Source organism: Ursus maritimus (assembly GCF_017311325.1).
Source record: "Ursus maritimus isolate PB19 chromosome X unlocalized genomic scaffold, ASM1731132v1 scaffold_X1, whole genome shotgun sequence".
Lineage (NCBI taxonomy): Eukaryota > Metazoa > Chordata > Mammalia > Carnivora > Ursidae > Ursus > Ursus maritimus.
This window is the reverse complement of record NW_024423319.1, coordinates 5,032,617-5,057,253: the sequence shown is the minus strand read 5'-3', so window position 1 is coordinate 5,057,253 and position 24,637 is coordinate 5,032,617. Positions and strand designations below refer to the sequence as shown.

The window sequence follows — 24,637 nt, the reverse complement described above, 5'->3', positions numbered from 1 at the left end:
AGGGGGTGGGGGGTTGGCAGCATCCCATTTAGCTCCTAAGAAAAGTTAAGAGAGCCCCTCACCCCTCTGCTGTCCTCTCAGAATCAGAAACCACTTCTCAAAGGTGTTTGGACGGTCAATAGGTAGAGCTACAGGAAGAGAAAAAGAAAAGACACGCACACTCACACAAAAAGGATTTAATAAATGTCGAAAATACTGCAATGTATTGATCCACAGGGAGGGGAGTGGCAAACAGCCCGGTGCAGCGTGTTGAAAGTGTTGTGCTTTCTCCCAACCTCAGTTTCCCCGTTTGACAATGGGACCAAGCCTATTTACCACACCTGAGACTCGAAGAATTTAACCAGATCAGACGGTTGGAGGCGCCGCGTGCGCACCGCACACGGTGTCACACGCGGCAGTAGCTCCACACAAGGCTTCAAGCTTCAGTTGCCGGCTCTGAGGCGCCGGAACAGTGCAACAGGCTAGGGGAGGGGCTCCGCCTGCGGCGCGGCGGCAAATAGGGGTCGCCAAGTTCCTGCGGGCTCGCACGAGCCCAGGCTGCCGTCGGCTCCCCGCGCCAAGGCCGAGAAGCGGCGACTTGCGCGGTCCCAGGGCTCAGACCCCCGCAGCGGGGTCTTCTCGACTCTCCTGCGGCTCCCTCAGGCCGCTCGCGCTGCGCGCGCCTGGTGAACCCACCGCCCCCCGCATTTTTCACTGCCGCAGGGGCGCCCCTCGGCCCGCGCGCCCCCTCCCGCCTCCCCTGGGCTGCCGAGTCCGCCCGCACCCCCGGCATCCTGCACGCTCGGACCCCATCCAGGGTTTTGTCCCTCTCGCTCACCCGCAGCTGGCTGAGGTGGGCAGCGCTCGCAGCGCACCTCCCGCCAGTGCTCCCGCGCACACAGCCCTCCCGCTCTGAGCCCAGATTGGCGCGTCTCTCCCACTGTCTCGCTATCTCCCTGGACTCGCCGTCTCTCGAGCGCGTTGTCTCTGTGCGTACCGGCCCTTTCTCAGAGTGTCCCTCTTCGCCTCTGCTTCGCTCTGGCTCGTTCGCGCAACGCACCTGGTGCGTCAGTCTCTTCACCTGCCCTCTGTCCACCTGTCTGTCCCTGCCCACCCGCCTGCTTGTCTGACCGCCCCTCAAGCCCCCCAGGCTTCGACCCAACTCAACTAATCTTGGTCTCCCCCACAATTCAAACACCCTTCAACTCCCACTTCCTCAGTGGTCCCGGCGCCTGGCGACCCAAGGGGGAGCCCCTCCCACCCTCCTGGACCCCCGACTCAGCGCGTCCCGACCGGGGGTCCGTTCGCCCGAAGACGGGGACGCCACGCTCCGGGCCGGCTCACCTCTGTCAGGTTTGAATTCAGAGAGGAAATGTCTGGCCACGAGTTCGTGGTAAGCAGTCTCTTGCAGCTTCAGACGCTCCAGCTCGGACAGACTGTGTATTGATATCATCTTCGTCCTGCGGTCCGGATTGTGTCCTGGGGCTCCTCCCAGGACGTTCACTAAAAAAATGAAGGCGGACAGTAACAGCAAAGGGGGCATGATTCTGGGGCACAGTGTCCTTGCTGCCTTCAGAAAAGGATTGCAGCCACCCATTCTGGAATCGAATGATTATCAAGGCTGCATCATCCAATTGTCACTGGACCTGGTGGAAGGAGCTATGGGGGGTAGGGAGGGTGGCAAAAGGGGAGGGAAAACTGGGAGGCGGCTTCACCCTCAAGCAGAGATGCCTCTGGTAGCGTATTAAAAAAAAAAAAAACTTAAAAAAATCAGCCCTGAACCGACAGTCCAGAAAAGAGAAAACCCAGTTAGGAAGGGGGGTGGGGAGGACAGAAATCAAAAAAAGAAAGAAAAGGAAAAAAAGAAAAAAGAAAAAATAAGGAAAAAAAGATTAAAAACAAAATCAACCAACCTTATTCACAATTTTAAAATGTACACTGAGACAAGAATAAGGTAATATTGTGCATCAGTTAATTAGAATAGTGATGGAGTTCATTTTTATTTTTTAATGATACTACTCTATGCTGTCCAGTTTGGATGAAATGGGCACATCCATCTAGGTTAGGAACACCGAAAATTTGTACAACTCTTCCAGAAAGCAAACTGGACACATAAGTATGGAGCCAAATATCATCCCCAGGCCCTTTGACCCAGTAATTCCCTTCTAGGAATCTATCCTAATGAAATCTTCCTCTGGACAGGAAAAACCATATGTACATGAGCCATAACAGGAAAACATGTAAGGGGAAAAAGCTAGCCCAGCAACAAGACTATTATATAAATTATGGAATGACCACAGTCTAGGAAATTATGTAATCATTAAAGTGATATTTACAAAGAGCTTTTAAACAGCAAATACAAAATATAGAATTGTATTAATTATGATTACAACCATGTGAAGAAAAAATGCTTAAAAATAAAAGACTGAAAGAAATGCACCCCAATATGAACAGCATCTGTATTAAGTGGTAGGATTTTGTTTGCCTTTTGCCTTTTCTCTATTTACCAAAAACTGTGCAACTTGATTAAATGATTTTTGTTCATGAAAAAAACACCAGTTTGTACCAAAACAAACAAACATCATTTTGAAGACATTTCTAGTAAGACTCCATGCTACAGGATTGGTGATCAGAGTGAAGTTTGACTTAGTGTACTGGCAAACCTGTTTTATATGTTTCTTCTCCATGGTACCTACTATCTCACTGCTCCCGGGCTACATAGGGTCCCCCAGTGGGGATCTCCCTGGACCCCACACAGCATTCTTTCCTGCACATCCTGACCTCTATTACTCATTTGTTCTTCCATTCTTTCATTTTTTAAAAATCTATATGAACTGCCCACCTTGTGCCAGGCACTAAAGATTCAAATATAGCAAGATAATACTACTCTTCTCATAAAGGATCTAACAGTGCCATGAAGGAGATACACAGGGTGGCAACAATTTACAAAACCTTGTGGTAAGTCAATGGCCAAGATATAAACAAAATACTATGAGAGCAGAAAGGAGGAAACATCTAAATCTGCCTGGAGATAGGGAATGGGGAAACGTCCAGAAAGAGAACAGCTTGTGCAAAGGCAGAGAGATGGGAGAGAGGTTGTTATATTCTTGAAGCTGTCTAAAGGGGATGGAAGGAGATAAATCTGCATAGGCAGGGATGAGCTCAGGAATGGCCCTGTAAGCCGTGTTATGGAGCTGGACCTTCTCCTGAAGGCAGTAGGGAACTACTGCAGGGCTTTCAGCAGGTAGTGACAGAGTCAGAGCTGCAGTTGGAAAAAGCACAGGGAACAGTGAAAAGCCTGGTTTGGGTAGAGAGTCTGAAGTAAGTAGATCAGCCAAGAGGCAAAGAGATGCTGATACAAGCCAGTGTCACTGGGGCTGGGTCAGGGGATGGATTTTATGGGTAGAATTGATGGAATTTAGGGGAATTGTAATAAAAAGGAAAGAATTTAGGACAGCTCCAAAGGTTATGGTTTGGGTGAATGAGTGGATGCTGGTTCTTAAGAGAGAAAATAATTTGGGGGAACTAAACCTTTTGACAAGAAGGGAAGTGGTCACATGCCTTTTTTTCCCTGAGCTCCCCTTTGCCGGGGAGTTTTATGGTAATATTCTATTTATTATAATTGAGTTGGGGAGGGGCTTAAATTCCAAAGATCAGGTAATGTGACTTTAACAGAGGAAAAGTAGGTAGGAGTCTATCATTCAAAAATCTAATAAATGAGCTCTGTCCAAAACAAACACACAAACAAACCCACAGACCCACAAAATCCCACCCCTCTTTTGTTTCCAAAATTCTCTTTTGCCCACTTTCCTTAATAGCCAAAGTCATGCATGTCAATAATAAATTCCTGCCAGATAACTGAAGTCCAGTATGAGAAAAGACGAGGGGTCTTTCTATGGCTTCGGAACTGAGCTAGGAGGAAAACCCTTAGCATGGATCTTGTTAAAGCTACTTCAACTGCAAAACACCAACCCCTGGACTCAAGGTGAATGCCTAAGCCCAACCACCAAACTGCATCCACAAAAATGATCATTTTAAAGAAAGATACATGCACAGCACCCACCTCTGTCCCAGACTAATTCTCTAGCAAGCCCCCATTCACAATAGCAGGTCCCAGAACCTACTAGCTCAGGGTCTCATCCTGACACATACAACCTAGCTCTGGCTGAATTTTTCTGACATTACTTCCCCTTTCCCCCCTTTCTCTCCTTTCCCCCCGTTCTCCCTTTTTCCCCCTCTTTCCCCTTGCCCCAATTCAGACATTTTTTTGGTACCTGCTTTGGAGCTGCAGCTAGTTCTTCCAAGGCTTCCCAGATCTGGTCATCCAAAGAGTAGGCTGGATCTTTAGCCCAAAAATCAAGATGAAAATCAATCCCTCTTTCCCCCCAAAATAAGGTAAGAACAAACAAGAAAACCTCAAAACAACACCAGCCCAACGAGAGAGAGAGAGAGAGAGAGAGAGAGAGGGAGAGAAAGAGAGAGAGGGAGAGAGAGGGAAAAGCCTTTGAGAGATGAGTCAGCCTCGATGCTTACAATTACGAAGGAAATCAAAGGCCTTAGAATAAACCGTTTGTCATTGCCTCCTGCTCAAAGATAGAGGGCTAAACTTAAGAGCAATCATATGCTGCAGTTGTGCCAGTAAAATTGACACTGTCTTGCTTGCCTTCAAGTGTCTCAAGGCACCAGGAGAATAAGCAGAGTTAGGGAGGCCAGTGTGCCCAGACAGGAAGCTAATGGAAAGGGTGGAGAGGGGGGACAAGTAAGCAGGCTTCAACACCACCAAGACAGAGAGGCATGTAGCAGGTTCTTGAGATCTGAATACTTGTCCTCAGGCCTGGTTTTCCAAGCTCCTCACAGGGAACAAGGTGCCAAGAGACCTCTGTGTCTCCAAAGTGCCTTCCCCTTCCCCCTTCAGCATGCCATGGGGCTGGCCTGAAGTGACCATGATATCAAAAAATACAGAAGGAAGGAGAAAGTGGGGTCTCTCAGTTTCAGCCTAAAATTCAAGACATTTGCAAAAACAATATCCTTAGACAAATATCTGTAGTGGCTCATGGAGTTAGAGCTAAGTAGAACTAAGTGCAAAGCAGAGCTTTACAATTTCTTAGCTGTGTGACCATAGGAAAATTAGTTGAATTCTCTGAGCCTCAGTGGCTTCCTCTATAAAATGGGGAAATGATACAATACCCATTTCAGCAGTTGTGTGAGAATTAAATGAGTAATGTTTGTGTGATACTTAGCACTGGTTTTAAAAAACACATTGATCTTGAAGGTTCTTCGCAACAGGCGTGATTTTACCAGAAAATATCAGGTTTCAAAATTACATAAAATTAAAATAGGTAAAGAGATCTCAGGAGACTGTTGGGAAGATCTTTCTTCTTCAATCTCCAATGGCATCAGGGGCAAGTCTTTTAAAAATCCCATCCTACAAAATTAAGAAAAACTAACTTCATAGGTCCATATTTCAAACGCTATTATTCAGGTTAATAAATATGCTTATATGCCTCAAAATTTATTTTTCTTTCAAACCATCCAATTTTACATTGTCATTGGCAAAAGAAAGTGTAATTGTATTTAGATACGTTAAGGGGTTAGGATATTAGCAGATGCCAAAAGAGAGAGTTTGAACAAAGAGCAGAGGGACACCCAGAGCAAGTCTCCAATGATACAAAAAGGGGAAACACATATAAGTGGCATCAAGCTTGTTCCTCACATCCTCCCGAAATGCATGGCACAGATGGAGAAACAAATTAACGTCAGAAAGGTCACCCGCTTTGACATCGTGAGGACAGAAATGCTTTCAGTGAGGCATAAACCCACAGCCCTCACATTTTGGAAGACTAATTTACTCCATTGCCCCCATAAAATAGTTTGGGATGGAGCAGGGCTCACTAGTAAACACCTATGAGAATAAAAGTAGGGACTGCATTGATGCCATCATTCGAATCCTTATAAACTAGGCACTTTATGACAACATCAGAATTTTGCTCCAAGCCTCTGCTTGCTCCTCAGAGTTTGAGGAATTGATAGTGGATGAGGCAGGCATGGTGTCTAGGTTATTTAAATGTCTACAGGCAGTGACAATGGATAAAGACATCCCCATTAATATATCACAACATGGGAAAGAGACACAGGTCTCTAGATGAAAACATCTGGGCACCAGTTTGGTCTGCTGGCACAATAGCTCATCCATCCCTGAGTATTAATGAGTTAGCCTTTAAGCTGTTACCCTGTAACCTCCATTTCAGCAAAGGCTGCAGTCGTGATGAACAAAATGGCTCATTTTATCCTATGCAGTGATGGTGCCCCAAGATAATTAAATTTGGGAACAGTATTCTTCAATACGTGAAGTCAGCCCAACATGCCATAGCTGAAACTCATAAACTGGAGGTAGTACTGTTAAAATATATTGAGAAAAGCTCTGGCTTCAGAAAAAAAAAGAATGTTTCAGTAACTGCTTAGTGTATTAGAATGGATCAGAGAGAGAAGGGACCTTAGCCATCACCTAGTCCAAAGCTTCCATTACACACTTCAGAAAACTGAGGCTCAGAGAGGGGTAGGAGTTTGCCCAAAGCCACACAGCAATTTGACAGCAGAATCTAGACAAGAACCCAGTTCTTCTTAATCCTAGGGCTCTTTCCACTGCCCCATCCACCTCTACTCTTAATAGCTGCCAAATAATGCATAGCTAACTACCGAAATCAAAAGAATGGGCACATAATCAAAATTTGATTCCATAAGCCAGGGGAGGTCACATCTGAAGGCAGACAACCACCATGAATTACAGTCTCATTGTAAAATAAGTACAGTCGTCACTCTATAGAATGTGGGATGCCCTTTTTTTAAATGTTATTGACTAAAGAAACAGCGGGAGCCCAGGATGGTGAAAAACAATCTTTATGTCACAAACATCCCAAAGGATAGTGTAAACAAGGTGATGTGACACCATATACAAGGAGCTATAGATATTCTCACTATTATCTGTGGGATGTGTCAGAGTGCACAATAGTGCTGGCATCACAAGGCATGTCACCGTTTATCTGTTTTCCCCTTTTGGTTGCTGCTTCTATTATGTCGTGGCCAAAAAAGTAAAATATAAGATGTTCCATCAATACGAGGTAACCTGTTTTTAAATGCTTAATTTGTCTTGTGCTTCTCATTTACTCAAAAGCTTTCAAAATGCCCATTATCTCTAGGCCCTAGCACACAGTAGGTGTGCAATACGTGTTCCTTAGGTGAATCATAGGAGTATAACCTTTGAGGGTTTTGAGGGAACATAAAGGTCTTGTAATTAAAACAGAAACAGCTATTCATGATTCATGGATAAATGAATCATGCTATTTTATTCCTACAACAACCTCTGGGAAGGAGGGAGGTGGGGTATTATGTTTCCCCATTTTACAGACAACAACAAACTAGGGCTCAGGAGAGGTTGTGGCTTACCTGGGTTGCACAAAAAGGCCATGGAGGACTCTGATCTGGGAACCAGCTGTCCCTACCTATCCTCAGGCCAGGCCTTGCCTTTCCCACCAAATCATGGTATTTCTTGGTTGTTCATCTCCTGCCCAGAACTGGGACAGTCTGAACAGTGACTACATTCTTTCTTGGAAGGCAGCTGGATTTCTGAGGTCTTACTTACACACATTATTCTTGGGACACAGGAATAGAGGTAGATTAGATAGATCAATTGATCAATTGACCATTGGCTATGATAAGTAAATAAGATGATGATGATGATTGAGACAGAGAGAGAGAGAGCTGGCTCAGAAAAAGACTATTATGAAAGATAGAGGAGAGGAGTAGATAGAGGAAAAAGGCACGAAAAGCCCTGTGTGTTCTTCTCACCACATCCCTCACCCTGGACTACCCCAAGTTGACAGGGTGCTCTCCTGGAAAGGTCCTGAGATATGGACTGGAACTTGGGTTCAAATTCCAGCCTCGACACATGTAAGTTCACACACTCACCAACCAAGTGACCTGTAGCAAATTATCTCACGTTTCTAAGCCTCAAGTTCCATCACCTTACAAAATAAAAATCATGATACCTATTAGGTGTGGCTGTGGTAAAGATTAAATAAAAGACAGGGCAGAATGAAATAATCCTCTAAAGGGCACAGTGCTGTACCACTGTGAGGAATTGCCCCCAAAATATCTGAACGTGAAATCTGAGAGGAAGACTGAGCAGATGTGCTATTATCTGGAATAAGGCAGACAGCGTCTCCCCTGAAGAGTGCCCTCCCACCATCCTTTGAAGGCAAAAATGGGTACTCACCCCCAGTCAGCAGGAAACACACTTTCAGAGCTGATGAGTTAAACTGTTTCTTCACTGTGTCTTTCAGTGATTAGAAATGCAAGACAACTAACTGTGTGTGAAGGGGGGACAGGGGTCAGTCTAGGCTATGAAATGTAGGCAAAAATGAACTGGCCCACAAAAGGGATTTAGTCTCCACCTTTGACTTCCACACGACAGTGTGCAGGCCATCCACACTAAGGATGGGGGAGGAAAGTGAGGAGCCATCTGGAGTGGAAAGCCCCAGTTTCTGCCCTTGGTATCTTGCGGCCTAGTTGGAGGTCACATAAATGTCAAGAGCCTGAAGGCCTGTCAAGAAAGGCCCATGGGTCTAATATCATTCTTCCCTGCACTAATTTAAATACATTTCATCTCCTTTTTTCCTTTAAGGAATATTAGGAATTGACTATTTTCTCAGGTCCACTAGCACTAGGAAGACCCTCACTCAGCTGTAGGTTTTCGGTAAACTCTGATTCATTTTTCCCATCTTCTCAACTCCCCCTTTCAAACACATGCATTCACTCTCATAGACATCCATGCACACACACATCCTCAAGATCTTTCACATATGTATTTTTTGACACACACACACACACACACACACAGAATGTATTCACTACAACAGAGAGAAGGAGAGAAACAAGACTCTACCATCAAGCATTTGTACCTGCAGACCACAGCTGGGGCTTCTACAGAGTGGACATGAGACAGGAAAGACCAGTGGAGACACTCCCCCAAACTATCCGGATGGACAGACCCCTAGGAAGGAAACCTCTAGAATAAAGTTCTCAGAATCTGTGCTGAGAGCTACCTCTTCCCCATCTTTGTTTCCCCACCTCCACCTGCTTCTCTTCTCCTTTGATTGTATCTTCCCCCCAACAAGCATCCGATTTGCTGCCAGTTTTCTTTTTCAAAATCTGGTCTGATTGGTGTCATAGAGAATTGGGGCTGTGGGAGATGTTTTCCCCAGTAGTTGTCATGTTAAGAATGGTATTTTAAAACTACATTAAAATAACCATATTTTTAAAAATATCAATGTCTAACTACCTATATACCCCCTGTTTAAAATCAGACCACCATCTCAGCTATGATGCAGCGAAAAAAAACCCTGGACCGGGAATCAGGAGGCCTACCCAGTTACTAAGCAGCTGAGTGGCCTTGGGAAAGTCGGTGAGCATCTCCAAGCCGGAACACAACTGGGGTAATTTGTTATCATCTTGTTTATCTAAGAGCGCGGCAGAATCACAGCTCTCAAGTCTGCAGAGTCATTGATACTTCCACAGGACTTCGCCAACTCCAGCATACCGGCCACACTGCGGCTGTCCACAGCTGGGAAAAAAGAGCGCCCCTCGCCCCTCCGCAGGCCTAAGGGCTCCAGAGAGCAGAGGGGTCTAAGCGGGTCTCTCTGTCTCTCCCTCCTTGAACCTCAGCGCTGCTGTCAGCCCTCGACACAACTCCAACCCACCCCACAGCTAGGTGAGGGCGGAGGGAGGTGGAGGGGGCAGGGCCGAGAGCCCGCCGGGGGCGGACTTTGCGCCCTCTGCCTCGGAGGCTGGTTCTGGGCCTCCGGCTGCCACCGCGCCCCCGAGCGCGGCCTTCTGGCTGGGGTGCGCCACGCGCGTCCCGCCCCGGTGTGGCTCGAGAGAGCGCAGAAGCTGCAAAGTTAAACAAAGCCCCGCGGCGCGCAAAAACCCCTCTCAGCTCCCACTCCCTGCCGAGGATGTGAAAAATTAAATCTTGCTCGCGAGCTGCAGGTTTGAACATTGGACGCGAAAACCTGGAACTTGTGCAGCACTCGGCGGGCTTCCTCTCCCTCCCTCACGTCGGGTCCTCCCTTGGAGGGGCCGTCACCTCCCACTCTAGCCCCTCAGTGGGCTGCACTCATGCCCCTGGAGCCGTGCCCCTGCACTACCTCTTGGCGACTCTCCTGGTCCGGCCAGGGAATAAGTGGCTGTGAGACCCGCTGGTCAGTCGTGCGGCGGCCACCGCCCGTCCTGGGACAAGCTGCAGGCTCAGCGAGCGCTTAGCTTGCTCTGCCGCTCAGATTCCCCCACTCTCTGTAAAGCCTTCCCTGGCGGGGCAGGGGCTGATTCATAGCAATCTTGCATGCAGCAGCCAGCTGAGTGCCTTACGCATACCTGTTTGCTAAATTCCCTGGGCTACTCCCACTGTTTCTCGCTGTACCCCACAAGTCTTCTCTTCCTTTATTCAAAGCTAATCTCTCCTTCAAGATTCAGCCCCAGGGTCCCTTCCTCTGAGCGCTCCAGATTACCCCTCCCGTGGCCATGGCACACAATCTCACATTACAGGCGAAGGAAAGGCAGAAGTGGAGGTTTAGATGGCTAAGAAACTTACCAAAGGACACAGAGATAGTGGCAGAGTCAAGAGGAAGACCCAGAACTCCTGGATTGAAGCTCAGCGCGCTTTTTGCTGCCCTTCATTGCTTCTTCTCTGCCCTGGTTTGTATGGCACTGGAGGGCAGGGAACATCTCTTGTTGGCCCTTTGCACACAGGGACTGCACCAGCAATAACCCCCTCCCCTCTCTGCCTCATGCTTCTGGCTCCTTGTTTCCCACCTTGTCCAGGGCCTCTGCTCTTGCACACTCAGAGACAAAAAGGTCATTTTGTTCAAAGTCCAGTGCAAGAGCAAACAGAACCTGACTTCACAAAGTCCTCTACCCACCTGGATGAGAATGGTCTCAGTAACCTACCCCCCTACCACACAACACACACACAAAACTATCACCTTCATCTTTCTTTTTGTACCTTCTTGGCACCTTGCGAAATCAGAAGGCACTCACACCCGCCCAAACAATCTTACCTTCTAATACCCCTTCCAAAAATTGCTGCCCTTCCAATCTGCAGCCCAGCACTGACACGTACAAATCACTGTTCAGCCAAGCAAAAATATATTATTCACAAATACTAAATATTCTCATCTGATGCAACAAGGGTAATACAGGGTTATAAATGCAAGCTCTCAAGTGGGGAGAATCTCAAATATGCAATTACACCTCCTCCCAATTGGGTTTTCTCCTCTCCTGGACAAAGTAAATGGACAAAATGAGGGTGTTGTTGATGCAGAGGGACAGGAATGGAAAAAGAAAGAGGAGAGTCAAGAATGCCAGAGACTATGGGTGACCCTGGCAAGAGGGAAGGAGCAAGAAGCAGAGCCTGAGAAAAGGAGAGAAGGAATGAAAGGGAGGGGAGAGGAAGGTGGGCAGATGCTGACTCCAGGTGTACACAGATACTGGGGCAGCCCAGGCAGACATGGACTGACCCCCCCAAAGGCTCAGGGAGGTGACTTTCAGGGACCTGGATTGGAAATGAGATCCGGAAGCCCCGTGGCAAGTCTCTCTTATCCCCTAGCAAAGGGAGAGAGCTTCTGGCTCCAGCAGCAGCATGGGTGGCGCTCTTTGCACTTGAAGTACCATCTCACCTCCATCAGGACCAGGAAGATGCTTCCTCCTCCCTCTCAACCCTCCTCCCACAGTAATCCAATAAATCTTACCCAACACAGAAATGTAATTTGAATGCTCAGGGCAGTTTTCTTTTCCATTGAAGAAGAGGATCTCTCCCTCTCCTCCTGCTGAAAATGGGCTGGGTGCCGCCCCTCTATACATTCTAGAGCAGCAGATCAGGAGAGGGGGAGAAAGGGAGGGAGCGGCAGTTTGAAGCTAGTCCAAATTGTCCCTGGCATCTCTCTCTCTCTCTCTCTCCCCCTGTTGGATTTTTCTGCAGCCCCTCCTTCTGGCCCTGGCAGCTCTGCTCCCCTTCCTCACTGCAGCTTCCTGAGCCGCTTCCCCCACCTTTCTGATATGGAACTGATATTGGGGTGCTTCTTTCTGTTGATGCTTGCTTTCTAATGTGGGGTCTTAGACTGATACACCAGGGAAAGATTTTAGTTGGGAGTGGGTGGGTGTCACAGAAGATGAAAAGAGAAACCCATTCAGGTAACCAACTGCCTTGCTAGGAAAGCAACACGGGTCAGTATCGGGGCCAGTTGGGAGACATGATTTGAACCTGAGTGCATAGGGAGCCAATTTAAGCAGAAGAGTGGCAGGTTGTTGGCTTGGGTTACAGTGATCGCCTTGGTAACATAAATACATAAATACTGCACGATACATTAGTGAAAAGGTAGATCACTGAAGATCACTTGGTCTTGGTTTTCTCAACTGCAAAATAGGGGAGGAAATGCTCACCCTATAGCACCATGAAGAGCCTGTGAAATAACATCAGTAAAGTACTTAGCACATGGCCTGGCACAGAGCCCCCTGCGCCCTGAACTTCCTTCTGGTGTTGGCCACAAAGGGGAAAAGAGTTTTCCCAAGGTCACATAGCAAGTAGCAGAGTCAGGATTGGAACCCAGGTATCCCAAACACCCCCCTCAAGAAGGGTGCTTTCCACTTCACTTCCTCCTCTAAGAAGGCATTCAGGTCTATCCTCGGACCGGACAGGGCTGGAGCGGAAGTGGGGAGGTGGGTGAGGAGCTGAGTCTATGCACCTCTATCTGAGACTCTATCACTTAGCACCAGCCCCAAGGGCTCAGGCTTCTGCTTCATCCCCCCGCTTATCATCACTCAGGTAATCTCCCCATGCCATCTTGGACTGATTCATTGCCACTTTAGTGCCACCTCTGCTGCTCAACTCTGAGACAGTGACTCACCCTCTAGCTGGCCAGGGCCTCTGCCCTCCAGGAAAGAGGCTTTCTTCTTAATTGACTGCAGAAGCCTCAGCCGCAGTGGAACAACGCCCTTCCAGGCAGGCTTAGAGATGGAGGGATTTGAGGAGGAAAGGAATAGCCTCCTACCCCAGAGCCTTCATCCCCTTCATCCCCACAGTGCCTGGGCTGCCTCTACTAGAGTCCTCTCTCTGGATTCCTTACAATGACTCCTTTGGTGCCCTCAAGTCTCAGCGTTTCCAAAAGATTTTACCCAGGACATGTCTATGCCGCATGGATACAGTCACAGTGCTGTGTCTGGCACTGTGCTAGGCACCCGCAAGACATAAAGTAAGAGGAGATGTCCCTGGCACCCAATGAGTGTTCAGGACAAATTTTTAAAAAAGATTAATGTGGCAACTTGGAAAGGAGGAGAAGAACACAGGCAGAAATAAAATAGGAAGTACCTGTGACGAGTGGAAGTGATGGACAGAAGGGCCTCACTGCAGCCCCAAGGACTGGGGCTGTGACCTGGAACGTCTTGTGACTATCAAGTGGCATCACTAAAATCACTGGTGCAAGCATTTCCCTTTAACACAGAACATCGCTTAAGTAATTGAACGCAAAGGGAACCCCTGTCCGTCCTGTCCTCTGCCTTTCTGGCCTGGCTTGGGGGCCTCATCTGGTGGCCATATATCCCTCCCTCTCACTCCCCGGTGCCCCAAAAGTTAAAATCTTTAGCTTTGATTAGGGTTGGGGAGAGGAGGGGGGACTGGAAAGGAACGGAGGTCTTCCACATCTTAATTGAAATAAGCACTTTGCATGTGTTTCCTCCTTCCAACATCACAACCACTCCGCCGACCTAAGTCAGTGACTTGCTGAGCTAGTCAGCTACGAAGCGGCAGAGCTGGGATTCGAACTCTAAGGACTCAGAAGCCTCTGGCACCGCACTTTACACAATGCGCCGCAGGGGGCAGATGTTCTCTTCCTCCACCTCTCCTACACCGGCTGTCCATCTCAACGGAAAGGCGGAAAGCAGGCGACGGGAGCCAGATGGTTATCTGGCCGAGGAGCCTTCTGGAGTGACCCCTGTATCCTGTACCCTGTGCCTCAGAGTTTCCTGCGAGGGGTACCTCGCCAGGAGTGCAAAGCACCTTTGGCGACTCTATCGCCCCCTGCCGCCGGTGGCTCCCTGGCCTAGGCTGCTGTTCTCAGGAGGACTTGTGCGCTAAGAAAACAAAAAAACAAAAAAACTCACCGGTTGCCCAAGAGCTGTCACAGGCTGGTGCGGGCTGCAGAAAGCTCTACCAGATTTGGTGACATAAGCCGGAGGGAGGAACATTTATGATGCCCTACTATGTGTCCAGCGCGGGGTCAGTGATGTTTACGCAGAAAATTAGTTGCCTTGCAAAATAGTTCTCCAAGAGAAGTCTTCAAGCTAGGTTAGGACAGGTTTCGCAAAAAGCTTCTCTGTAGATCTAAACTCCTGACTTCTTGAAACCAATAAAGCCCTCCACCCCTAACAGTTGCCCACTCTTAGGGAGGGAAGGAAAAAGCACGCCCTGGGGGGCAAAGGTCAAGGCAGTGTCGGGGTCTGGGGGAGGGTGCAGGAGGAGGAGTCTCCCGGGGGTCGATAATACGCGGAAGCAGGGTCCCCGCTGAGCCTTTGCGCTCGCCACCAGCTGTCAGATTCCCCCACTTTCCAATTTTCCTGGGTTGCAGCTGGATCCATCCCGCCTGGACCCAACTCAATACCTTTGCTTGGGACAGGGGAACAGGCGCGTTAAGGGGGCAATACCTCAGGTCAAAGGGAAAATAGCGTCTGTGCCTGCACCGCCTCGCCGGCCCATCCCCCCCTCCTTCCTTCCCCTCCTCCCCTCCTCGCCCCCTTCTCTTCCGCCTGGAGGGAAGGAGGGGGCGGGCTGTGCGTGTATGTATGTATGCATGTACGCGTGTGTGCGCGCGCGCGCGCGCGGGTGCGGTTTGTCTGTGTGTGCGTTCGGCGTGTGGCTGGATGTGAGGGGTGTGTGTGCGGCGCACGTTTTAGCCCGAGTGCTTGGTGTGGAGTGTATTTGGTTTGCGCTCAGACATGGAGCGTGTGTTTTGTGCGGTGTTTGTGTGTGCACGCTTGTAGGTAGTACCTTTCTGCCCGATGAGATTATAGTGTGACTGTGGGTGCGAGCTGGATGTGGATGTTTTCAATGTATGGTTTCTTTCGGGGTTTGGGGTCGTGCTGTGGTGAGTGTGTATATGTGTGCAGTGTGCGTGTGTGTGTGTGCCTGTTGAACCTCGTGTGCATATGTGTGTTTAGTGTGTGTTTACCCTTAGATGTGCTGTGCCAATGTGAGTTCACGGGTGGTGTTTTTTGGGGTGTATAGTGTGTGAGTTCATAAGCGAGGTGTCTTTGTGTCAGCCTACTTAAGGTGTGTGTTCAAAGGTTCATGTGCATGAAGGTGTGGGGTGTGTGTGTCTTTGGGTGTGATGTGTTCATGTGTGTTGTGGGGACGCATGTGGCTAGTGTATGTGCTCGGTTGGAGACCCGGGTGTATTTTGGAGTGGGGTTGCCGCCTGAGTGGATAGGTATGGTGTGTGAAAGAACAGGGTTGTCTAGAGAATCCAAGTGACTGTGTGCGTGGTGGGTTTTTTTTTTTTAATTGGGGATGGGGGCGTTGCCCTAGGACTGGGACGAGGAAAGAAGTAGGGGTCCGCGATTTGGGAAGGGTCCCCCGCTGGCCTGACCTGCCCCGTCTGGGTCCTCCTGCCCCTGGCTGGCGCGCTCAAGGCCCGCTGGGGCAGAGTGTGAGCTTACCTGGCTGCTTAGAGGAAAGAAGAGGAGGGCGCTGCACGTGATTGGCCAGGTAGGGCGCCTAGGGGCGTGGTGCAGGGGCTGGTGGGAGTAAACTGGAGAGATTCTTGGTCACTCGCCCGACACCCCTCCCCCCCCAGGAGATCCCAGTCCTTGCCTAGCTGAGCCCAACTATTTGCTCAGGGCCTTGCTGTTTCACACCTCCTTGGCTTTGTGTGGGCAGATCCAGTTGCCTAGAATCCCTTTCCCCCTGGGCCTCATGACAAACTCCCACTTATTTTTTGTAAGACCTAACTGAAGAGTCACAAAACTTTCTCTGCTTTTCTGTATCCCCCCCAGTTGAGTGCTCCCTCCTTTGAGCCACCATAGGTACACTCTTCATACTTCTCATGACATGATCACATGTAACTGCAATTATTGGTCTCTCCTTTTAAACTCTAGGCTCCTGCAGAGAATGACTGGCATATAGTAAGAATAATGGTAGTGATCATCATAATAACGTTACCATTAAGCACTTACTGTGCACCAGCCATTGGGCTAAGTGCTCTTAACATGCATTACCTCCTTGGGTCCTCACAATGAGTCTGTGAGGTAGGTGGAGCTATGTTTATCGCTATTTTACACATCACACATCAAGCTCAGAGTAGGTAAGTAATTTCCCCAAGATCACACAGCCAGAGGGAGGTGGAGCTGGTATTTAAATACAGGTTTGCTAAGTTCCCCAAACCTTTCTTCTATACCAAGCAGCCTCACCAAGAGTCTCCTGATTCCTGCTAGGCATTGAAGTCTCTATCAAATAGTATCATTTCTCAACAAATCTTTCTTTTGAGTTTACTGGCAGCACCAAGAGAGCTCAGCATAATTACTTTCTTTGTCTCTCAGACAGCTGATACCTTCTCCACCTAATTACCTGCTTTGTTGACACCTCAAAATCTTTAATTACTCTAGGCTCAAAAGCACCTCACCAGCTCCAGTTCTGGGAGCTCTCCTTAGGCTGGTGCTGAAAGAAAGATGAGAGAATGAGCATTTTCTAGCCATAGGGTCAGGGAAAATGAGTATGGAGAAAGATGGAGGCGAGGCGTCAGGATGGAGTGAAGGAATGATTTCACAGCTTCCCCAGACCCGTTTTTACAGCATTACCACCAGAAGTTGGTATGCAGTAAATTTCAAACAGGACAGGCATCTCCATATAAGCTGCACATAGAAAAACAAGCAGACCCCCCCAAAAAGTTTCCTGAATGGCCCCATTTTGTATTATTCATGTTAGGTGGGGAGCACTGTGCTTGCCTAATGGGGCTCATGCTGCTCTAATGCCTTCCAAGCAGCCTCATATGAGAAATCTAAATTAAAACAATACATTGCATTTGGGGGAACACATTTATTGGGGGGGGGTGTCAGGCCAGTCACGGCTTCCAGCTCAGCCCCTGGGGAACCAGCTTAGACTGCTGCAAAGAGGTCAGGGGGTGGATAGAGAGGGACAATTGAACTGTGGTGAGTCATTTCACCACTTTTCAGGGGGGAAAGCGAGAAGCACGATCTAAATTGCTACTGTTATTATTGTGCCCTTTCAACTGGCACAAATGAGCCTGGTGTGCTTTGGAAAAGCAGCTGGAACATCCATAAAGCTTCCCCCAAGCTGGACCTGGGTCAGCACCTCATCCTGGGTGCGCAGGAAAAGCATTGCCTAAACTAATATGTAGCCAGAAAGTCTCCTTTTGAAAAAAAAGGGGGGGGGTGAAAGAGAAACCAGTCTAAGTCACTCATGGCCCAGACTAGCTGAAGTCCTTTGGTAAGTCCCTGCGAGGAGTTAGGCAAACTTTGGTGTCGCCCAGCATCTAGTCTCAGGCATTTGGCTTCCCTGCTGCTGTGGGCCAGGCTGACACCTCCTCTGAATATACCAGCTTCACTTCCGCTTCCTCAAAGTGACTCCTGTGAGGCCTCTTCCTCTTCTAAGTTTCTCTCCCTGCCTCCCGTCCCATTCCAACACACACACACACACACACACACACACACACACACACACATTTCTTGGAGCTTAAAATCCCCACTGTACATCTCTCTGTCTCTTTGGAGTTCATAACATGAGGATTATATGGGGAATTGTGAAGGTGGAAAAATGCTTTAATAACCCCCCATTACTTTCAAATGTAAACAGAACTTTGCTTATTTTCATACTAAAAACAACCTGTAGGGGCAAAGAGCAAATGTGTATTTTATTGTGGAGAGAGATCTTGGTTTTCCCATGACAGTAAATCTCTTTACAGATGAGAATCTTTGCCTTTTCCATGGGGGCAGAGGAGCTTTGAAGTGAGACAACTTGGAGTTATATCCCAGCTCCATCGCTAACTTGCTGTGTGATTTTGGGAAGGTTACTTCATCTCTCTGGATCTGTTTCTTCATCTGTAAGTTGGAGATATTAACATCTGCCTTAGAAATGCTCAGATGACTGAAAGGGGTAGAATATGGAAAGTGCCAGCCAAATGCCTAACACGCACAGTACATGTTTAAGAAAAGGTTAGTTCCCCCCTCACTTACTCCCCCCCTTATCATATACCCCAGAGTGTCTTAACCACATTGTTCAGAGACTGAAGTCGCCTGACTGAGCTGCCAATTTTCCTCATTACTGATGTGTCTGACACTCTTGAAATGGCCCCTCTTCTTTTAGGACAGTGTTTTGATCAGCCTAATGCAGCCCGGGAAGAACTGGACCCTTAGTCCAATTCTCACTCTGCAGTTTCTCCTGGCAGTGTTAATGAGACCAAGGTTTCAGTGGTAATACTCCATGTAGGAAAGTTTCAAACTACCTGCCCAGTGTCTAGACTCCCCCCCCCCACACACCCCCCAGTTATGGACTAAGCTCTCCAACCCTCACTGCAGACCCAGTCCCGACCCTGTCTCTTAAATATGTGCCATGGTTCTCAAGGGAATGACAGCATGACTATTTCCTGGAGAAACTGCCCCCACGATTCCTGACTCCTGTTTTGTTTATTCACCACTACCCTAGAAATTAAAAAGGGTTTCAAAAGCCACCCTTTCTCTAGTAGCCACCAAGGTTGGGAGGTAGATGGGGTGATAAGGAGAGAGATGATGGGTATTTTTCTGAGATATACTTTGCAGCACACCAGATACAGTTCCAGTTAGTTGTTTATCTGTTCGCAGTTAAAAGAAAGTAAAATCTATCCTTTGCCGAAAATGGTAAGGTGAGAGAAGACCCCAATCTGTGCCCTTTCCTCCCTGGTGCTGTTGCCTCCCTCTAGAGACAAAAGAAAGTCACTACAAGCTGAAGCTGGATTTAAGCAAGAAGTGGTAGGGCAAGGTTAAAAAGTTGAGTGTAGGGGGTCGATATAATCCCAGGGAAGGGTAAAGGGGCTACTGAGTAGAGAAGTATTGAGATTTGAGGCTGGAAAAAGCTCTGAGAGGCTGGGCTCCGGGCGTTCCCAGTCTCTGGAAGATGCCTTCACCTTCTCCCTTCCCCTCACCCCTCTTATTCATCCTGCATGCTACCCCTCACTGACCCCGAGACTCCAGCATGCAACATTATCTCTTCGTGAGTCCCTCTGAGGATTTAGGAATTTAGAAAAACTTCTCCAGCACCTACCATCTCTGCTTCTGAGGAGGCCCTGTAGCCTCTGCTTGGAGGAGGGAAGAGGGAGGGGTAGCAATGAAGGGTCAGCCATATAGTACCTCTGGTGAAGCAGGGGTTTAGAATAGTCCCTGGCCATTTAAGAAGCTTCCCTGAGTGCAGGGACCTACCAGTGGCTGGGTATTGGGTGCCCATCCCGAGGAAGCTGCGTGGTTTCTCAAGAGATGTATCTGAGACATGACAGTAGCTGCCAGGGCTCATCAAACATGCTATCTACCTACTTCTGCTGATACATGTGAGAACAAATGATACTGCCAGAAGGAAACAGAAAGTGTTTCCTAGTGACTCAGAGCCCCAGGGGTGAGGACACAGGTGGTATTTGCACTACATCTTCCAGTTGAAGTGTGTGCTTCTTCACAGAAAGGAATCTGTAAGTAATCAAATAGGTCAAAGACCAGAATTTGGACTCTGGGCAAGGGAACAGCATCAACATCATACTGACCACCTAGCAAGTGTCTGCTGTATATCAGCCCAGGGCTCGGAGCTTTGCAAATGTTATCTATTTTAATCTCACTCAAGCTTTGAAATCACACCAAACAGGGTCAGAATCCTTGCTCAGCCACTGTGTGGCAGCGGACAAGTTACTTAACTTCTCTGAGCTTTTGTCTTTTTGTTTGCTTGTTTGTTTGTTTTTGAGCTTTTGTCTTTAAAATAATGATAATAATACTTACCTCAGAGAGTTGTAATGAATGTAAAATGAAATCATTTATGTGAAATGACTGGCCCACAGTAAATATTTGGAGAAGGAACAAAGCACATCTTTTGATACCTGAGCCATAGAGGGTATTTAATGTAATTGATATTACCATATGAATATGATTATTCTTATTTATAACCTGGAAATGTAGGCATTATTATATCATTTGAAGAGAGGTTAAAATAACTTGCTTACAGCAACACTGCAAAAGCATGCCTGGGACTCAAACCAGTTCTGCTTCTTCCCACCCAGTTTTAGAGGACACTGCATAGTCACTGGGGAGACCACGTTTGGCTGACCTGATCTAGTCGTTACATTTAAACTAAAACTTAAAGGAAAAAAAGCCCTTAGATTAAACACTGTATAGTGGGATTCTAGGTCATCGTCTGGGCTATTTGCATATCATAGGCCCCGTATTAACCTTTTTAAAACATTTTTAAATTACAAGAGTAATGTAAAAACAATTTTGATAAAGGTTTTAAGAAACAGAAATAACTATTATAGCACCCACTTAATAGAATCTCTTACTTCACCTTGTTGAATTTTCTTCCAGTCTTTCAAAAATGCATACTTGACACAATTGTAATCATACAGTTTCCCACATTGCTACATAGTCTTCATGAACACCATCTTTATGGCTGTAGACTAGTCTAACAAGTGTTACGTCATAGAGTCTGTTTAACCAGTCCGCTAGTGTTGGGCATTTAGGTTATCTTAGTAGATATGCGTGAAGAAAGGAACAATGTTGCTTTCACCATTGCCATCATCACCCTCAGGGACCCGGTGTCCTGCTCTATCAGCACCCAATATGCTTTTCGTCATTTGATATTTAAGCTTGATGAATGTCAGCTCTACTGCTGGAGCTTGCGGTACTTTTTGCGAGAGTGTTATTTTCAGCCAGTTTTCATCATGCAGATTCTGTATTTTAGTCACATGGTGGGTAAAGTGTGAGCTAACCCAGAAACCTAAGCTCAAGAGCATCACATTTGTTTTTCATACAGGGAAATGTCTTTTGAGGTACAAATAAATGATTTACAAAGGAATTTTGGGAAGTCCTGCCATTGATGAATTGGGGTGCTAGTCTGATAGCATGATCAGGGGAGTGGGGTATTGCACTGGCAAACTTGCCCCAGCTCTGAAAAATTATCCTGTTACAGCTCAACCAGGCCTGGTCTTAGCAAATTGATTGGGTCCCATCTCCAAGAAAAGATCAAATTTGTATGTAAAGTGGGCCCCAGGGTCCCTTCAGCTTTAGAGATTTGGCTGCTTTATAGAAGTCCAACTGTCTGAGGCTGAATCCAATGCCAAAAGCAAACTGGAAGAGAGAATTTCAAGTGGGTCAATCGTGCTGTCCCTTTCCCAGGGGGAAAAAAAACCTTTCTGGGCCACCATTCTTCCCAGATCGCAATGATGCCTCATCCAGATATCTTCATATGGTTGTCCATTGTCCATTGCCACCCTCAAAAGATTACTCTGATATACCAACTATCTCCTGGGAAAGCAGGGGTTGGTGAGTAAGAGAACATTGAGAATACTTCCCCCACTCTTTCCAGTCAGTGGCCAGCTACTTCCCCCCATCTCTGACTCCAGAGGATTTCTGGAAGGCATCCAAAGGGAGGCACCCAGGGCAATTATAACCCTACAGAATATCAATAGTTACCCTTCGTATTGCATGGCATTTGTCAGGGGGAATGCAATGAATGGGCTCTTACCTGGTCAAAAAAACTGTACCCAAAGACTAATCACTTATTGCAGAGTGATGTTGCGTGACTTAAGTGAGATCATGCACGTAAAGGACTGAGTCTAGGGCCAAGCATCTGGGAAGTGCGTCACAGGTATTGGCTGCCATTGGATGAGTGATAGAGCTGGTGTAGGCAGTGGTGTGCCCCTGGCATATGTGGGGGGACAGGTCTTACCAGACTGGAAATTCAGTACCAAATCTAAAATCTTGCACTTGGGTTCAAACACCAGCTAAATACAGAATGGAGACTCTGAAAAGAACTTGGGTTTACTTATTTTTTTTTTAAGGAACCTTTGGTTGAAAGTACTTCCAATATAAATAAACTATTTGTGTGAACTGTTTGGCATGTTTATGGGATTTGTGTGTGGGGTATGCATGTGTGGTGTGGGCATATTGCACTGTACGTGAAAAGTACGTGATGCGTGTGAAGCATGTGTGTTTGTGCATTCGTGATTTGTATGTGGGCATGTGTGGGTGTGGGAATGTGTACGTATGTGAGTATTTATGGCTACATATCTGTGTACCATGAGTGTAATGTATGCTTCCAAAAGAGGGAAAGTCAGCCATGCAGGACTATATTTACAGGGGCACAGCTGGAAATCCTCTTTTGGCCAGGTCACTAGGCATTCACAACTTGGAGCACGCTCAAAGAAGAGCAGCTAGATGCAGGTAGGAGCCTTGCAGCCATGTCTCATGTTAAACAGATGAAGGAACTGGGGAAGTTTGGCCTGGATAAGAACAGGGGTGAGTCGGGGTGAGGGAACGGGGAGGACTGGCACTGTTCCCATGGAAGATCAGCGCCGGGGCCAGAAGGACATAGATTTGGGTTCAGTTTAAGGAAAAGCCTTCAAATTCTAATAGACAAGGGTGTCATTAGATGGGGATGGGCTTCCTTGTGTGATACTAACCCCCTCCCAATGAGGTTATTCATAAAGGAAAATTCTTATCCTTGATCTCATTGGAGTCACACGACAACCTTCTAGGCCAGGTAGGGGTAGAACGGTTCTCCCTACCCCATTTTGAGGATGGGGTGCCTGAACCGTAAGGCCTTAAAAGGCATTTATAAAACTCCCTCCCCCCTTTTTTCCCAATTTACCAGGATCACATTGATCCGAAAGAACGTACAGAACAAAAAGTTAAACTTTCTGTGTGTATGCAGATCTCTTTCCTTCTCAGAGATCTTGTGGCTTGCCAGAGACTGTACTTGGATTTGCTAAGCATGCTGTAGTCCCTTAGCAGTATGTCAGACTCCTGGGATGGTTCTCAGCAGGGTGCTGAGGCTGACAAGGACTAAAAACAAGTTTTTACTGAAATAAGTTGCTGAGGCCCACCCTCTCTCTGCCTCTCCTCCCCTGCCTGTGAGGGGGCAGAGGAAAGAGGAGACAGCCCCAGGTTTGGTCTATGGCTGGTGACCAATGACGCACTCTAACTAATATAGATTTTGGAGGTGGAGACTATGGAAAAACAGGTGGCAGTGGGGGCAGGTGGCAGCCTGGAAGGGGTGGAGCCTACCAAGGGGGAGTGAAGGACAGTGTGGGTGGGGGTCCTGGGAAATCTCAAAAAGAAAAAAAATCAGTCTCCTGAAACTTTAAGGAGGAAAAAAAAATAACCGGTTTCCAAAATGTGCTTCATAGAAACAGTTCCAGGAAAGGGTGAAATGCCACCCACGTATTTGGATCTGTGCTGTGATCTTTGCACACCTATGGCCTCAACTCCACAGGGAAAGGGGAGCTGAGCACTGATTTCAAGCATCCAAGGATAGACCCAGACTAAAGACCCCAGGCCTCCGCCCCTGGGCAGTTTGGGGCAGTGGGCAGTTGGCAGGGCTTCAGCAGAACCAGATTTGCTGCCAACTCCTTGTATGACCTTGGGCAGGCCTTTGCCGTCTCTGGGCTTCAATGTCGCCATCTCTTAAATGAAGGGGTTGAATTCGACGACTCTAAGGGGCCCACGGTGATATTCCGTAGTTAAGACTGGGATGCGAGGGACAAGCTTCGGGCAAAAGAACAGCCCCCTCCCCAACTTCAGAGTCCCTGGGCCCTGGCCGCCCAGCCAGAGACGGTGCCCCTCGGGGCTTTAGGACAGGAACCTGCGGTGGTGGTGGTGGGTGCTTTCAGGCTGGCCCAGGGAAAGAATGAGCTGTTTGGGTGGGGGATGCTGCGGGCATGGCTGTGTTTGGCATGTAGAGGCCCCTCCTCTGTGCCTTAAGCCTGCGCTTGACAGGTATGGAAGCTGAGGCTTAGAATGGGGAGGAGTGTCACTTGTCCAACGTCACTGGGCTAGTAAGTGACAAGGCTGGGATCCGACCCCACACCCTAGGCCTCCAGGGTCTATTTTGCCCATACCGTGCCATACTGCTGTGGAGGGTTTTAAAGGGAAGAGGACCCGATATTGACTGGCCCCAGCATCATGGAGTCCAGAGGACATCTGAGTGTCAGAAAGGGGCAGGAGGGAAGGCTGGCTGGGCGACACGTGGCCTTCCAGCCCTGGCTGAGGCAGCTCTGTTCTGGGGGACTGCCTGTAGGGTCCTCCAGGGCTGGGTGCCCATGACCTCTCCTCTGCTGCATGTGTGCCTTCGGTTCTGGAATGGCAGTCAAGGCTTTTCAAGAGCTGGCATCGTACCCTGTCCGACTCTGTGCTCAGCACTTTCCCAGTTGTCTGATGTCATCCTGACGCATGCCCTGTGTGGGACGTCCAGTTGGTGGTCCCACTTGATAATAGAAAACCCCAAGGCGCAGAGCTGAAGGGAGACGCCACCTCAGCCCCGGTGAGCCCCGAATCTGAGTGGGAAGGGAGGTCTGTGCCCCCAGAAGCCCTTGAT

At 48.0% G+C, this 24,637-nt stretch overlaps 1 protein-coding gene across 1 annotated transcript; it reads right to left on the bottom strand.

Moving 5' to 3' along the window:
- Window positions 1-45: 45 nt before the first annotated feature.
- Window positions 46-1,789, bottom strand: LOC121103773 (rho GTPase-activating protein 36-like). Its single transcript, XM_040635243.1, has 2 exons — window positions 1,324-1,789; window positions 46-128 (listed from the first exon to the last, which is right to left on the bottom strand). The coding sequence occupies exons 1-2, from the start codon at window positions 1,574-1,576 to the stop codon at window positions 46-48; spliced, it is 336 nt and encodes a 111-aa protein (XP_040491177.1). The 5' UTR covers window positions 1,577-1,789.
- Window positions 1,790-24,637: the final 22,848 nt, after the last annotated feature.

What these genes read in the sequence shown, in the direction of transcription:
- LOC121103773 (XM_040635243.1), bottom strand. Translation starts at nt 1,576, where the DNA reads ATGGGTGGCTGCAATCCTTTTCTGAAGGCAGCAAGGACACTGTGCCCC. An exon ending in TGAATTCAAACCTGACAGAG is followed by an intron (nt 129 to 1,323) that starts GTGAGCCGGCCC and finishes CTCTTCCTGTAG; the next exon opens with CTCTACCTATTGACCGTCCA.